Raw genomic sequence first — 18,139 nt, forward strand, 5'->3', positions numbered from 1 at the left:
AGACAATTTTGTATTCTGTTTTGAGCATTTTTGTTCAATTTGAACGAACAAAGAACAGAATATTGCAGAAAAATATCTTGCAACTTCGTCGTGTAATTCTTACTTGGAATCTTCCGAGTTACAAGGAAAATATCTTCTTTCTTACTTTATATGTGCTAATATGGTGTAATGTTGGTATTGTAGCGTCATTTTTGTATTGCATATGGTACATTTATATCGACAACAATGAAAAATCAAAGAGTGGTAATTATTCCAAACTTGTTTTTTTTTATTTTAGATGGAGTTGTAGTCTAATATTTGGATAATACATGTGACCTCGCCTCTGTGTTAATTCTATATCACCGAGGAGTCCATTACGTCTTCATTTAAAATTGCCTATAATTAAAACATCTATCACCAGGTGCTGTTACTGATTAAATGTTTATTGTATTGACAGTTTATAAAAATATATTTGATTCATATAGTTGTTATTGCAAAGAATAAAATATATTTAAGTCAGAACTATATTTCTAATAAAATTATTTTATAAGTCTGATATGGCTTTTTGTCGTAAATGCTATGCCTTGCTTTATTTACTATTGTGACGAACATGAATATTGATAATCTGATAAGAATCAGGGAGAATATAATACTCTTCTTTGAATCCTTTTTTTATCCGAAGCAAACAGATTTTAAATTTCGAGTTTATTTACCCTTATTTGATCACAATGATACTTGTACACAACGATGAAAGACACGAGGAGGGGAAATAATCATTTACACTTTGGAACCAATTGATTAACAGTTGATTATTTGATGGTGATCAACATCATTTTAAACAAACTTGGTGATATTTGTTGGAGAAAGCCAGAGAAAACCATCAACCAGCGACAGGAATACTGAAAATTTTAGTCAATTTAGATATGAGTCAAATGCACTAACACAAAGGAAGGGGATCGAAATGTACAACCTCAATGTTGATAAAATAGTAATCACGGTCGATAAAGTAAATGAACGATGTAGCTACAAAGACCTCCATATTCAATAATACTTATAAAAATGGCCGAAGGTTAAACAATTGAATCATTGACGCATTTAAACAGTTGAAACATAAGCACTTCTGTTATATATGTCGTCTGTATTCTATCTAGTGCACTTAACATATTGCGTGGAAGTCTCTTAAATACACTTTTATGTTGTTCTAGCTGTCAGTAGCTGCGAGTACTTCCAGATCAGAACTTAATGTCTTTTTGTTGTTGGGATATACAAGTACACGGCCACGTCCACTCTATGTTTTTATTAAATATATTTATTTCTGTGTATATTATGGTAACTTGTGGAGAGTTGTCTCATTGGCAATTATACAACATCTTCTTTTTTATATTAGGTACCAAGCTGCATTTTTTTAAAATAAAACAGTGTTCAGTGTTGATAATTAAACAATCAGCATTTACTTCAAAGTTTTAAACAAGTTTTACTAAAGCTGATTTTATCTGATATTTTCAAAAAGTAAAATTACAAAATAACTCCGAGGAATATTCCAAACGTAAATTCCCTAATCAAATGGCAAAATCAAAACCTCAAACCCATCAAACGAAAGGATAACAAATGTCATATTCCTGACTTGGTACAGGCATTTTTCTGTGTAGATCATAGTTGATTTAACCTGTTTTTATGGTTAGCTACAACCCTCACTTGTATGACAGTCGCATCAAAAATCTATTATACCGACAACGATGCTTGAACAAAAAAAACAAAAAAACAAAAAACAAAAAACAAACAAACATGCTAGTAGTAGGTAAAAAAGTAAAAAAAAAATGGGATACAGCAGTCAACATTTTGTTATAATCTTAATCACTATAAAAACAAACAAATATGTATCAATAAAGCACAAAAAGGAATATATCAAATTTAACAATCTCAGTCATTGCTTTTTTATTATACGATTTATATATGCCTAATCCACCCATAAATAATTGAAAGATGTTAAGTAATGGGACCAAATCCTCACACAACTTCTTATTAGATAGAGACAACAAATAAGCACTTCTCTTTATAAACCTTTACCGGCAACGCCCAAATATAAGACGTTGGAAGCAAGTGCATTTTTGGCTTCTTAATGTCTGACAATCAAAACAACAAAACGGGACATGACAAGGAACAAGAAATACAATGCCGTAGTGTACAGAAAATTCTACTGATAAAGACAAACGAAAATATTAATGATGTTCTCTATGTACTAAAATCTTGGCTAAATTATTTACTTCCAAAAAATTTACAGAAATACCGATCTTAAAGAAAAGTTATAATGGAGGAATCAAATGATCTCTCTTTTTACAAGGGACTAAACCCATGTTTGTATTTAACTCAACATTGTGGATTCATGGTTACTCGTTGGATACCAAGTGTCGTAATTTTCTTGGGTATAGGTGAATCATACATGCACATGTTTAAGGAATAACAAATTTTCCAAAGACTTTGCACATGTTGCATACAGAGATTGTCCTCACCACGAAATCAAATATCCACAAAACCCAAAAGTTTCCCCAATCCACAAAGATAGATACCACGAAAATAAATGAACCCACAGCTGTTAGCAAAAATATAAACAATATTGCATTCCATGATGCTTATACAAAACACAAAAATAGAAATACAAAATCCATCTCAACTTTTGTCAAAACATTGAAGTATCAATTACTCACATCTCTACATGTTCAAGAAACATACAATTATAGTCACCGGTCAAATATTTAAAAACGATTTCCATATGTTTATTTGTTCGTTTGTTCTTGTACTTCATACAACGCTACTATAGTATGTTCCTCAACCATCCAAACATGCCTGCATTCTGTCCTTGAATCTTTCGTGAGGATGCATACCAACAAAAGAAAATCATAGAAAAAGATAAAGATACGTTATAGCAAATTAATTTACCATTCCAAAATCATGGGGAAAAAAATGGCGAATATAGGTATACTTTATATTGCAATATGTCTTATGCTGTTGTTTCGAATTCTTTTAGGTCAAAGTTATGAAAGCACTGCTTTAAACGGTATGCTATTTAATGATCATCAAGCTATCTGAAAAGACTTGATGTTAATGTGTGACATTTCAGATGCTTTGTTCAATCACACCTTCCACCCGAATAGTTCTAAACAAACTAAAAAATGGCAACTATTTATATTTTCCTCTTGACGTCGATGCCAATAAAGCCTTTGAAAGTGCTTTTTGATGTAATAGAACCGTTTGCTGCCAAACAGTGCACTATATTCCAAAATGTAATGTCGAATTATATTTCAGTAGGTACGGCGGTATAGCAAAACATGTGTATACAGAGTAACATCACAAAATGGTTGCTCTGTTGGCTTGTTTACAAAGTTGTTGATGTGTTTATGAGTTATTGTAAGCACATACTAGTAACGAGCAAGGTAACGTTTGGTCATACAGTTCTTTAGTTGTTTTTACGGCATCGACAATTTCAAATTTTCGACTTTAAGCGTTCCTAAATAAGATTTTGTGAGAAAAATACTTCAGGCGCATGAAACGCGTTTTTTTTTCTTCCTTTTTACAACATTTATTATCGGCTCAATTGTTAGTACTTCGGTAATGATTTAATGTTTCAGTGTAATTTGAACTTCCACTCGTTAAGTTGTTTGGGAAAAAAATGTATATACATTATATAGGGTCGAAGAAAAGACAATCGATTCATGCAGTAATTTCATGGTAGAGAAATAAACAGTATCCCCTAAAAAGTATATAGTGGATACATCTAGTGGGAAAGGTACAAATAAAACTTTTAAAGGGACTCAACGACCATTTTCGAAAATAGGCAGCAAAAGCGTGTTTCCATAAATCGTATGCTATAACTAAACTCAAAACTATTACCTTTTCTTGTTCTTAATTTTAGCAGTACACTCAGCGTCATGTTTATGTGGTATTTAGTTTATATGCTCTGGTCATACGTACATACAATTATAAAATGATACCTTATTAGCATCAGAATAACACTTTACTTCAATAAATTTGAAATATCAGAGATTCATAGATTAATGTTAACAAGTATTCATCTACTTGTATATATTATGCAAACAAAAAGTAAATAAATAAGGTTTAAAATGTTTGTATGTTGCTTCAATATAATAAATGAAAACAATATTTTAAGGAAGAAAGAATATACATACTACATGTATACAAAAGTGCTTACAAGGCATACTATGAGCAATCTCTGAAAAATAATATGTGTAAGTTTTTTTCGGAAATCATTTTCATACTGAGATAAAAATTCTGTAATAAAACAATTCATCAAAAGAGGTGAAAAACAAAAATATGTTAAATATGTTATGAATTGAAAAATTACTATTGTTTATTTAAGATAATGATCTGTTTGATGTACTGCCTTGAAAAAATAAAATAAAAGTATTTCTTAATCATCAAATCGTTGTTTGATAAAAATGAAAGTTTTGATTTAAAATTTAACAAAAAATTTTCATGTGACAATACATACATTATTTCTTTATTTCGATCACATTTTTAATTATACAAACACGAAAGCTGTTATTAAAGCACAATAAGGAGGTACGTTAGTATGCATATAGATGTAAAGATTATTGATTGATGATTAGACTGAAAATATAATATAGACTTCAGAGAATGTGTTAAATGACATTAACGTATATACAATACGAAAACAATCGACCAAGAACATATCTGTTACTGACAACATGCATAATTAACCCATGAAACAGTACAAGTATGACTATTAACAAATATTGTGTATCTTCATAACTTTGGAAATGAATATTTTTTTGATGATATTGATGGGATATGACATTATATTTTTTTAATCATACTAATTTATAACATAAATATGATTGATGTATTATATCAAATTTAAACAAAGGTTTTATTTCAATGTTACATTCATTGTCTTTTAAATTAATTTCAGATATAAAAAGTTCATAAACACTGATAAATTTTAAAAGACTTAGTTTTGATTTTAAATCACTCTTTATAATACATTGAAATAACAATACGATTTTAAAACATTGTATATATTACTCTGTAATAACAATTACACAACATACCTGGACAAAAATTAACATATCTGTCATCACACAAACACTGAGCTGTACCATTGATTGGCTCTATATAACAGTCACCAGATCCACACTCATGTGAGATACACTGACTTTCTATTGAAATAAAATGAGTAAAAAATAAGATCTTCATACAATAAAATATATTCCGTACAAGTCAATGACCATCTATAGATTCTATAGATGCAATAAAAAAAAGTATAATGCTAGATCTGTAATTCTAGCGGACTGGTCATGATAGGAAGTTAGATGTCCCCATAAAATAGTATGATTACAAAACGTTATACATTAGAAATACGTTATTAAAAATGACAGTCTTACTAGCATACATGTATTTGTTTCAATAGCAATGTTTTGTTTTGAAATGTATATACACCTTGACAATTTTCACCGGTCCACTGTCCAATGCAGTCACATGCAAGTTCATTGCCGTTTGCCACACATTTCCCACCATTGAAGCAGTGGCAGTTATCAGCTACAATAAAACAAAAGTATAACCATGAAGTTTTATAGTTAAAGGCGATAGCAGTATACCGCATTTTAATAGTCATAAACCAATTTATCTGAAGCAAGTCCGGGTCATAAACGAAAACAGCGGGTCACACATCGACAATAAAAAATAAATAAAAGAAGAGATACATCGAACTGCTACAAACACCATATTATATACACACGGACTATGAGATAACAACTGCCATATTCCTGACTTGGTAAAGGACATTTGAAGATAATGGTGGGTTAAACCTGGTTTTATTTCTAGCCAAGCTTCCTGTGTATATGGCAATGTTAGAAACAACGCTAAAATGACAGCATTAAGTGACAGGAATACAATACAAATAAATGCAAGAACACCCAGGACAGAGAAGTACATACATTTAAAAGTACGTTTCAGCATGTAAGCCATAGAATAACAACGAAAATTTCAAACCATTATACGGCTGAACACAAATACAGCACAATAACATTCTAAACTGTCCGTTACAAGAATGTATCAACGCCGCTAAACATGACGTCACATGTACATTACACGAATTTTAATATAGAATTGTCTTAGTTATAGTGTAATACTTTGTATTTGTTAACAAGTTCAGTGTTTTTTCCACTTCAAACTAAAAACAAATAAATTGTGTCTATATAGTTGCTTTTAACTAAAAAGAATCACATAAATCAAATAGGTGATTATTTATTTTTACTGTTACATACATGATGAAAAATATTACAGAATTAAACCACAAATGATAAGATATTAAACAATATGCAACGATAATTACCAATAAACAATCACAACTTAATATATGAATTTTACATATTTAGCTTTTCATATGTATATATGTGTGTCGCTTGCAGAAAATAGCTCAACTTACTTTAAAAGAAGAGAAGTATCACTATTTGAGAATCATTCGATATAAATTAGTTCTACTTACGATTACATATGTCAAGTGCAGGTGATTGAAGTGATGTAATTAATGTTCCGTTGCTACATTTAGCATTAGTTGCTATGGATGATCGTTCAATTAACCATGACCAGAATGGGAAAATACTGCAGTCACAATTAAGCGGATTTCCTGCGAGCACCCTAAGAATACAAATTATTCATTATTATTGATCGAAATATATATTTAACATATCATCAAACTGCATATCAACTCCAACATAAATCAAATATTGTTAATTTCTGTAACGCAATCGACATACAAAAGAACTACTCGTCACACCTGAAAACATTTGAAAATTTATGGTATGTGTTTAATTATTTCATTAAATCGGTTGAAAGTAATTACATTGATTTCCAAGTGAAATAAAAATTGATAATTAATTAACTAGCAACCATTTAGAATTGTGTCAAAGCCATATAGCCTTTATATTTATTTTGGACCAATTGCAAATTCGGAAGTAATATCTGCCAACAAGAGTTAAATCTTCATATTCATAAAACAGCTGATAGAACTATCACAGAACTACGGAGTAATTAAAAAAGTATAAACTTGTCATATAATTAGAATAAGGTACTTTTAAATATAGTTGAAATAAACACAAGCTTAAACTGTATACTTGTGCATATAATATTCATTTTGCAAAATATAAGTACTTTGGAAGTGCGCGTAGCCAAAATCTGAAGGACCTGACATAATAGCAATTATTGTTTATCAGATAATTGAGTTGAATGCGGCTACTGGCGTTTAATAGCAGCTTTCCAATTGTGAACTTTCCATTTCTAAGTAGCCACATTTCATCATCACTTGCATACGGGGTATATATCTCCCAATTGATACGATATTCATGTGCTTGCATTTCCTATCAAGATTTTCTTGATAGAGGGTTGCTGCTCATAAGGAAGGTATCAAACCAAGAGTTTAAATGGTGAAGTTTACATCGGGCCTTCGTAAATTTTACGGACGCCATCACGAGTTGGTCGGCCGTTATGGAATTACCGTTTCACAAATAATATCGGATATGTTCCTTACGTCGTAACTGAAATCCCCTTCCCTTTCATGAATGTGTCCTACCGAATGAAACTTTTTACCGGATTAGTTATAACATGAGCAACACGACGGATGCAACATGGAGAGCATGATCTGTTTACCCTTCCGGAGCACCTGGGATCACCCCTAGTTTTCGGTTGGGTTGGTGTTTCTTATTCTTTAGTTTACTATGTTGTGTCATGTGTTTTATTGTTTGTCTGTTTATCATCTTTAGGCAGGCGTTGTCAGTATATTTTCAATTGATGAGTTTAACTGTCCCTCTGGTATCCTTCGTCACTCTTTTGTTTTTGTTTGGATTATAACATGTATAATGTGTTTGTATTAGAAATCAAAAGTGTCTGCTACACTGGCTTCCTTTAAGGAACGCCTCTTTTTGTTAAGAGTGATTACTAGCAAGTGCATTTTGTTCTCAAGAGTGTAAAGTAGTTCATAACTTTATCACACATCATCTGTTTAGCTTCATACGAACATGTTGTTATATATAAAATTATACAAAAAAATATTTCCGACATAGTCTATAGTCTTGTTTTTTTTTGCAATTTTCACCTTTCTAGTAATTATTGCCCGAGTAGCACCGCAGACAAACATTTTGTTGACATTTAGAGTTGTTTATACCGAAGAAACATTAGCCGTATACAAAGTATGACGTTCATTGTCTAAATTACGAACCATGACAGCTGTTTGTCTGCTGTCCAGTTTATAAATTTAGTGCCATCCTAGTTTTTTTATTTGCTGACCAATTTTCAAAACTACCATGCCAAGAGGGAATTTTAAGAAAGAAATCCAGCTAGAGGACAGGGGGTTAAACGAATAAGAATGGCCGAACCTAAGGAGAAAGAACCAGCTAGTGTAGTCAATCCCAGATCATCTGGTGAGTCAGTTATTGATTTTATAAGTGATCAAGGACCATCCTACACGTCAACCGTGACAGAATCTAACATATTTAACGAAAATATCCAGTTATCACAAAGCCATCCCCGTTACGAGGAAAGTTTGTTTGACCATATCGGGTGTTACATACCCATGGAACTAAAATATAAGATTTGGAAACATAACCTTATCGACCTTAGTTTGTTGATTAAATCTCCTAGAGACTTGACAGATTTTCCTGAACATGAAGGAGATTTAGTTGTAAAAGGGGGTCACATACGGATTCAGTCTTTACCATATCGCGCTATACCAAATATACACACACGGACCAGCGCTTTCAAGATTCATATGAGTATTTTGCTAGAGAAACAAAGTTCTTGGGCTCACGAACTGCCAAGGTAAATGAGAGATTTTTGTTTTGCAACAAATAAATCACACGGTTGGGGAACATACGATGAGCAATTCAGACTAAGAAAAACACAAAAGACATCAGTCATCTTGGGCTGTCATAAACCAAGATTTATGGTCATTTTATATAACAACAGCTTTGAGAGATCAAAGTTTTCTTTACATTACTAAGACCCTCGTTTATCTACAGATTCCTGAAACTTAAAAATTGTTATTGATAGATCAGATATACTTTTTAAAAAAATCAAGAACAAAAAAAATGCAGGGCGTGTTGCTGGTCCATTTAAGTTTAGGCATATTCCTCCTTTACGAATCTCGCCATTGGGTTTAGTTCAAAAGGGAAAGGATGACCAGTTTCGAGTTATTCACCACTTATCTTATCCCGAAAATTCATCCGTCAATGATTCTATTGATCCAAAAAAATGTTCAGTATTCTTAATTAACTAAGAATTTTATTTTGATAAAAAAAAACTTTTGAAGCCCCAATGAGCTGTGTTTTATTTGACAAGTTTGCGTCATTTCTACACTGGGTTGTTTCTGTAAGAAAATTTGAGGGCGCCGATGTTCATTACCTTTGGACGGGGCGGAACCAGTCAATGTGCTTTCAAGGCTATTTGCAATGATCTGGGAATTCCTTTAGCGTATGAGAAAACAATCTCTCCCTTATAAACAGACTTGGAAATGTTCCCCTCTGGCACATATATCTACCCTACCGGCTCGTTACTGTAGGGTATTAAATATTTCCTAGGGTTCACTCTTGTCATCAAGAGGAATCCCCTCCACTTCTGGTATCAGAAGGGAGGTGTCATCTCCGCATTACACGTAATTCAGGTTGTTTTCATTTAAAAAATCGGAGAGATCGTTGTTTTCAGAGGTCTGTGTAAACAGAGGGAGGTTTTCCGTCAGGTCCGCTCTTGCACATATGAGGAATGTGTTGACCCTTATGTTATGATAGGGTCACCGATATCCTCTTTTCAATCCTTTGGCTATCGGGTTGTTTGTCTCCGTGGGACTGGTTGAACATTTTATCTGCGGCCTATCAAATATTAACACATGCATATTTTGTACATATACTTGTTGTATTATTAGTAAAACATATTCTATATTCTTTCTACAATTTATATTGTCGGTTTTTTTAGCGCCAGGAGCCCGTTTATTAAATACTCGAATCAATTAAGAACATAAAAAAAACATGACAGAATAAACAATTCAGATCTGATGACTACATGTAATAATACCGAAATATTAAAGTCTACGCGATACAAAACAAATTGTTAGAGTATATTTGATTTTACCTTTTTTGTATTCAATACCTGCTGCAGTCAATTCTTAATCGTTTTATAGACGTTTAATCAATTTGATGTTTTATCAGTTTATCGGCCTTGATATTTTAATTCGTTCCGTGTTATTTCTGGATTTTTTTTTCAAAAACACAATTTTCAACTAGTAGATACCTATGACTTTTAGTATGTGTATATTTAAATTCACATTTGTGCTATTGGGATTCTGAATAAGACTTTATTAGGATTTACAAGATTTACAAGACAATAGTGACCAGAAAACAGCAACTGAACTATGTGTTTCTTACATCGTAAGACAAAACATCTCCAATATCATGAATATGCATACGTCATATGTTCGAATTTAGTTTAAACACGAACAAATTACCGATAAAAACTGTTGTGTACTGGACGATACCTAGTATTTTTCTTTTCTTTTAGTTGAAAATTGACACGAATAATCAGGAATATAAACATACAACCAAGGAAACATGCCACCTTTGATAGGTTTGTCATAGCCGTTATTGTAATATTCGAGTTTTCTTAATTTTGTGACTGATATAAGGTCAATAATTTTACATGTTAAAGGTTAAAATTAGAGAACTGTATTTATCAATAGATTGCAGCTTAATGCAATTAATAATCTTAATATATTTAATGATATCAATGATATATATACGTACATGCAGGGTTCCCGGGATTTAAAGCAAATTGAGATTAAAGATTTTTTTTTTATTTTAATGCATATAAAACATAAAAGAAATAATGCATTTTTAAAAAGCTTTGAAAATGGGCATAACATTCCTTGACATTTCACGAATGATTTGGAGAATTTACGTCATTGCAAAACACGACGTCATACGAATAAAAATTTTCAAACGAAAGATTATTTCGTTACTTGTATCCTTCAAATTTGGATAATATCTAATTAAAATGAAGTTTTTGAGGTAGGTGGTACATCATTTTAGATTCTGTTGCATTTTTCAGACATTTATGGTTTTTAAAAAGTCCAGATGGCGGCGTACTCCTTAGTTACGACATGAGATTGTGCTTTTGATAATACATGATTCGAAGCCAACAAACAAATATGTTTCTTAAACTACGCAAACTGTAAGGATTTTCGGACTTTTTTTAAATTTGCGAATTAATCGCCCCGGTTTACATATCAATAACCTCTATAAAAATGTGTTTAATTCTATAATATCTTACGTCAAGAAAAAAAATAATAATCAAACTATGTGGGTCTGAAATCGAATAACAAAATATCTAAATCTGCTTCAAATTTCGTAATGACCTTTTTTAAGCTATTGAAGTCTTCTATGAACCAAAAATATGCGCATACATATAGCTTATCCTGTTCCTTTTGTAAATAACAAGGACTCCGAACATGTGTCACAATTTATTCAAACTAAAATCACTACATCCTCAATTTAAAAATACAGTTACAAAGTATACATTTTGTTTACATTCGTGAATACAAAATATAAACTTACAGTTGAGACAGTGAAGGTAAGTACCCAAATGCCTGCTCCCTGATATGACGAATATTATTCCGAGTTAAATGTCTGTAATGTAAAAAGTGTATACTTAACTTAGCGTATACATGCATATATCATTTTTGAAAGTTAAATTATATGCACGAATACAATTTCAACACGACCACATTAAGGATGCAAAATATGTTGGGTGTTGATAAATACCTAGTATTTGTTATTGTATTTAAACATAAACGTGAACAGATCAACATACTTGGACAGTAATCAGGATTATGCAGAAAAAGGTAACAAATCATTTTTTTATACGTGTGCATAAACCGTTATTATTAACGTAGAGTTGTTCTTAATACAGATATGTAATTGTTAAGGGATCCTTTTTTATTACTTTGATTCATTTAAGGTCAATAACTTTATGTAAAAGATTATTGTCAATTTGAATGAATTTATAAATAGATAGCAGCTTAACGAAAATGATAATCATATTGTATCCAGGATATGGGTAGTTGGCGTAAGGGCGTAGTTAAACGTTTTGTGTTTCGTTTGCTGTTTTATCTTAAATTAGGCTGCTTGAGTTCTTGCTTTATTTTTTACAGATTACGTCAGTAGCATTTATAGCTGTCTTTGTTGTACATGTTTCACTCAATGGTGAAGGCCTTACGTTAACTTATATTTGATAACATCCATACGCTGTCAGGTTTTTCGTCGATTGCAATTTAAATAAATACTAAACATATACTCACAAATCTCGAAGACTTGGCAGATTTATAAAAGTGAACGGTTCTATTGTAGATAGTTCATTGTCATACAAATGTCTAAAAGAAAAGATTATACAATTGGAATGTGTTCATCCTCTTTATAACTGCACACATTTGTTAACCGGCAAATAAACTAATAGATTTAAAAGATCAATAAAATGATATTTGACGTAGATGTTAATCAAATGTAATCTAGCGTAATAATCCTGGTACTTTTGATAACTACTCTTAACACAACCAAAGTAATATAGCACAAAGTTTTCCTTATATTATGTTAGACTCTACAGTCTACAACCGTGGCAAATAAATTGTACAGAAACGAGAAAAGTTTTCTCTAAACGACACACCACATATTGATAGTACATACCAAACTTACTGTCGTTGCCATTCACTGCAAAATATTTATCGAAGATGCCTGAGACGATCAAATATTTCACCATAAAACTAAGTTCCGAACTTATCACAACGTAGTTAATTTTTTTGAGGTTTTATTTGTAAAAATGTTAATCGATCTTGACATATTTAGAGTACAACCATTCTTTCAGCGTTATTTGGTGATATACACAGTTTAAAGTATATGCCTAACTGACTCAACACTATTTCCTCTTTTTTTAATAATAGTGATGTATGTAAGGGGATGATTTAAAAAAAAGTTTTAATTTGCGTTTACATATATATACATCTGAAGAGTTATAAAATAATACAAATCTAGACGATCGATTTTGATTTTGATATAAGAAAATCCTTAGTTTTTCGAAAAAAGCAAAGTTTTGTTACAGGATAGTTCTTAAAATGACCATATAATTGATATTCATGTCAACACCGGAGTGCTGACTACTGGGCTGGTAAAGCCCAGACATGTGATCATACTCATGTGACAAATCGTTTCCCAAGAAGATATACAGCTCTTTGATTGTTTTCCTGCTAGGCGTACGTAAACTTAATGTTTTCTTGACTCATTTGTAATGTTTAAAAAAACGTAATCTACATTTGCATATATGATTAATCCCGCTAGATATACGAACTAATTATCTAGAAAGTTGTCTTAACATTGTTCCTGGTAAAATGTAATTGCAAGTGGTCTACGTTCTGTTTTGTAATATACATGTACGTGTTGACTGTTTACTATCGTCAAAGCTTGTTTATTGACCTCAAGGTCTGTTAATATTACTGTTGAATTATTGCAGCACTATCTATGACAGTAACCTAGCTATACTTTTAATGAAAGAAAAATGAATACATTGTATCCTATCCATCAAACAAGGGTGAGTGAGTGAAAACGAAATAGAGGATTACCATTGTAATCATTTCGACTCATTTGTATATTTTTCCGAGGTATTTACACATGTATTATCTATTTTGGGATAATCTTTATCCATAACAGTGTTCATTAAGGCAAAACAATAGATTCAATGGATTTAAAATGCTGGCGAATATATGTTGTTAAAACGCTTAAAAATGTGCATACTTAAAAAGGACGCTTGCCTCTATCATTCAAATTTATAAGGACTTGTAAAGTTTTGATAAAAATTGATAGTATTCAGATGACTGAATTTATAAACATAGCAAAATGAAAGGTCCGTGTACTTCTTTTTTTAGATATGATCAATTGAAATTTGGGGGGAAGTGATACTTTCTTGACTTGTCATATATTTAACATTGGCACCTTTTATTTTACTTGTTGTGCTTTAACGTTTTGCTGTACTCGCTCCTCAAATATGCTTTTATGTCTTCGACGTTTACAGGTTTTGTCCTCTCGCATCACGAAAGGGTCATTAAAAATATAATGCATATTTGGTGATGTACAATTGGTACTGTTAACGGTATTAAATGTTAGTTTTACTGATACAAAATATGATATCAAACAACTCACAATACTTGTAGGGATGTCAAATTCTTAAATGTTGTCGGTTGTATATATTCAATAAGGTTAGCGCTAAGATCTCTGAAATAAATGATGTACAGTCTTTTTTTTTTCTTTTCAATCGATCATACAAATATATCGTACTGCATATATATAAAGACATAAAACCTTTTGAGTGATATTGAAAATCGAGGAATACCTTAATATGACACAAACCCGAATTCAGAGCAGAAAACAGCATTACACCACCAATGGGCTAGATAATCCCTCACCAGGCGATGAGCTTCATCTGGTGCTTAATCAATAATTTATACAAGTTCAGTGAAATAGGCAACGAAATTAGATGACTTTATTTGCTATAGTTCAACAAGTTACCCAGTAGAGTTCAAACCATTTGAAAGATCAATTCTTCCGAAAGGTTTCAACAGTCAAAGATTATCAGTGTAATTATGATATATGTGTGAGTTTGACACGGATTTGAATGATCGGTGACTGATCGATAACTGCTGACATATCTGTACAACAGTTATGCGAAAGGTTTCAAGTACTTTAAGTAGGTCACACGTTTACTTCGAAACATATTAGACCATAGTAAACGTCGAGAAAGTAAAGTATTTGTTGATATGTATCAGAGTTGGATAAGCAGTATTAGTTTTATGTTTGTAGATTTGAATTGATTTATCTTTATTATACTACATATCAAACACAGTGATACATCACATGACTCAAGATGTCCCTTAGAAATTACATATAACCTCATTGTTTGATATCTTTGGCAGAAGTACATGTGATACATCCTCATTCTTTCAATATTCAAGCTGTAGGAAGGTCGTGCTCTACGTGTTGTCGGCAAAGTAACTATATTCTTTAACTTTTACTTACATTTGTCCTGGTGGCTTTCAGACCTTGGTGGTCATTTTTATATACCTTGGTGGCAATTGACCTAGGTGGTCATTTATATATGCCTTGGTGGCAATAGACCTAGGTGTTTGTTTATATATGCCTTGGTGGCAATAGACCTAGGTGGTCATTTTTATGATTTTTTACACTTGCCTTGGTGGCAACATTAAATTAAAAATACTATATTTGGGAGCTTTAAAACCTTGGAAGTAATTTATATTCGCCTTGACGGCATCTTGATAGAACAAGATGGTAATGTTTGACCTTGGTGGCAAAATGTTTTGGGATTTAGACCATGGTTAGTTATTATCAACCCAGGTGGTCGGATATTTGTTATGCTGTGCTCAAGTTAAACGCAGGGCAAAGTGTTATCGCTATATAAAATCAATATGAAAGTTGGGGCTCTGGCCATTTTTGAGACCTGTAGTTGAAAGGAGAATAATAAATTGTTTATAGGGTAAATAATTTCTCTTGTTACTTTTGAGTGTTGTGGACTTTTCATTGTTTATTACGTCGTACATACTGATAGAAACTGTTCTTTAAAGACTTTGTTAGAACAGAAAAGAAATATTGAGCAAGTGGAATAACTTACTGTGATATGTCACTAGATATTAATGTTGTTTACCGGAGTGATATGTATTTAATTATAAGGTGTCTTCGTCGAGGTCAGCGTTCAGTGGTCTGTTTGATTGTACATAACATTGCAAAGAATGTTTTTGTTTTCAGATGGTGTTACCTACAGCTTTGACAGGCTGATGAATGAAAGATAAGTAATATGGCATTGCACGATAATGCATGTCAATGAGTTCCAACAAGCTAAAAGGAAAGTAAATTTTTCAGATCAGAATATGGTGAGAACAAATTGCAATGTAAGTAATGTTTTGATTCTGAAAATAGGAAAATAGTTATAAAAAAAGAAGAAAAAAAATGAAGTGGAGAAATATGGATATAAAACTAAATTATGTATGTCTGTGTTGAGAAAGGGAGAATATGCAAATATGGCCGGTACTAAAAAAAAATAAAAAATCTGAGATTGAAGCAGCTTTATGTTCAAATGAATCTATTTAAAAGTAAAAAGTAATTATAGTAATGTGTCCGTTATCTCATGATGTTTAATATTGGATTTAAAATTGAGAATGGAAATGGGGAATGTGCCAAAGAGACAACAACCCGACCATAGAAAAAAAAACAACAGCAGAAGGTCACCAACGGTTCTTCAATGTAGCGAGAAATTATCGCACCCGGAGGCGTCCTTCAACTGGCCCCTAAACAAATATATACTAGTTCAGTGATAATGAACGCCATACTAATTTCCAAATTGTACACAAGAAACTAACATTAAAATAATACAAGACTAACAAAGGTTAGAGGCTCCTGACTTGTGTATATAATTTCACTGATATGTTGAGATATGTCACAAAAATATTTTTGTCTTGGGAGATTAAAAATGTATGCAATATTTTTGTTTTGTTTTATTTCATAAATATGTTGAATGATTTTGTATACTAGTACAAATGTATAACATTTAATGTAAGGTTAAATGTTTTAATTGAAATTTCTTTGTTTACAGTTCGAGGGACACTGATTCCCTAGTGGTTTTCCATTTGGATTGTAGGCAAAGGGATTTTTCCTATTCAATGTGTGACTAATGCTGTCTTAAGTACAAATAAACAAGTTGTTATTGGCTAATATATTGTCAGCAGACATGTGAAGAATCAAGTGGAAATACAATTGTCAATGCTCCTGATTAGGAAGTAAAAAGTGTGTTTAATTTAACAACAGAGAAGAAAGAGACAAGCCAGCATAGTTTACACTTGGAGGTGAAGTCCCTTTGCTTACAAGCTTTCAACATGCTGAAGATGTTATTAAAATAATGACAATGTTTATTTTGATATGAGTTCATTGCCTTAACACCTCTTTTAAAAGTCTTATGTGGTCAAGTTCATGAAAAGTTATTGAATTATTAAACTATGTATACAGAACTGTGTACATGTATCTTGAAATGTTTAGTAGTGTTGTAAAGTAATAAAGTAATAATATTTAATTAAATTGTAGAAGATATTTTTTGCTTTGAGTATTGGGAATACTATTCCTTAAGGGAAAACCTTGCTAGTGGTGTACTTTGAGATTGCAAATATGCTTTATGGACTGTAAAGTTCTATGCCCATAACTAAAGATGAACTGGATATAAAGATAATACCAATCACTGAGGATATGTGTATTAGCTCATTGGTTGATATCTTTGGCGGAAGTACATGTGATATAGATCCTCATTTTTTCAATATCCAAGTGGTAGTTGGTTTCAGGGCTATGTTTGGTCGGACAATACATATTGTCTGTTTGGGTTGATGAGGTTCCTACCCACTACCACCCATAAGTACCAAAATGTGGATATGTTTTATATTAATATTTTAATATTGGTATTACATATATGCATTTTTGATTGATGAGCACGAGACAACATTACAAAAACATAAGGATTACCATGGGATCATGTTGACTAAACAAACTTTCGCTTTATCGATTTTCAAGAGAAAAGTCTATTAGGGCAAGTGTATTCGTATGTTTGTGCTTGCTATTTCATTACAATGATAAAAATAAGATTATATATCTCAGAAGACAATAATGTCGATTATAATGCTTCATTTTATGAGATCCAGAGTAGTTATATAAGAAACAAAAAGTAAAATCACAAAAATACTGAACTCAGAGTAGAACCCAATCGGAAAGTCCATAATAACATGCCAAATCAAATGACAAAACGCATCAAAAACGAATTCACAAGAACTGTCATATTCCTGACTTGGTACAGGCATTTTCAAATGTAGAAAATGGTTGATTAAACCGGGTTTTAAAGCGCTAAACCTCTCACTTTGATGCCAATCTCACTGCGCACTTTATCCAGTGAGCTCTCGTGCATTGCATGGTGCAAAGTAGTCCACATTTTGGTTTCTGAAACGTATAGGTATTATCTTCTATTCGGTTCTTTCCTCTAGAGTTGTCTA

At 31.8% G+C, this 18,139-nt stretch overlaps 1 protein-coding gene across 3 annotated transcripts in view; it reads right to left on the reverse strand.

Annotated features, from left to right (window-relative positions):
* Positions 1-1,897: 1,897 nt before the first annotated feature.
* LOC139495958 (leucine-rich repeat-containing protein 70-like) overlaps positions 1,898-18,139 on the reverse strand; it is a 73,514-nt gene continuing 57,272 nt past the window's right edge. For all 3 annotated transcript variants that reach the window (XM_071284382.1, XM_071284383.1, XM_071284381.1), the window contains 6 exons: positions 14,244-14,315; positions 12,356-12,427; positions 11,613-11,684; positions 6,503-6,654; positions 5,455-5,553; positions 1,898-5,174 (listed from right to left, as the gene is read on the reverse strand). In XM_071284382.1, coding sequence (XP_071140483.1) covers positions 5,020-5,174; positions 5,455-5,553; positions 6,503-6,654; positions 11,613-11,684; positions 12,356-12,427; positions 14,244-14,315 — 622 coding nt within the window. In that variant the 3' untranslated portion in view covers positions 1,898-5,019. The remainder of the gene's footprint in view (positions 5,175-5,454; positions 5,554-6,502; positions 6,655-11,612; positions 11,685-12,355; positions 12,428-14,243; positions 14,316-18,139) is intronic.

This window comes from Mytilus edulis, chromosome 11 (assembly GCF_963676685.1).
Source record: "Mytilus edulis chromosome 11, xbMytEdul2.2, whole genome shotgun sequence".
Taxonomy (NCBI): domain Eukaryota; kingdom Metazoa; phylum Mollusca; class Bivalvia; order Mytilida; family Mytilidae; genus Mytilus; species Mytilus edulis.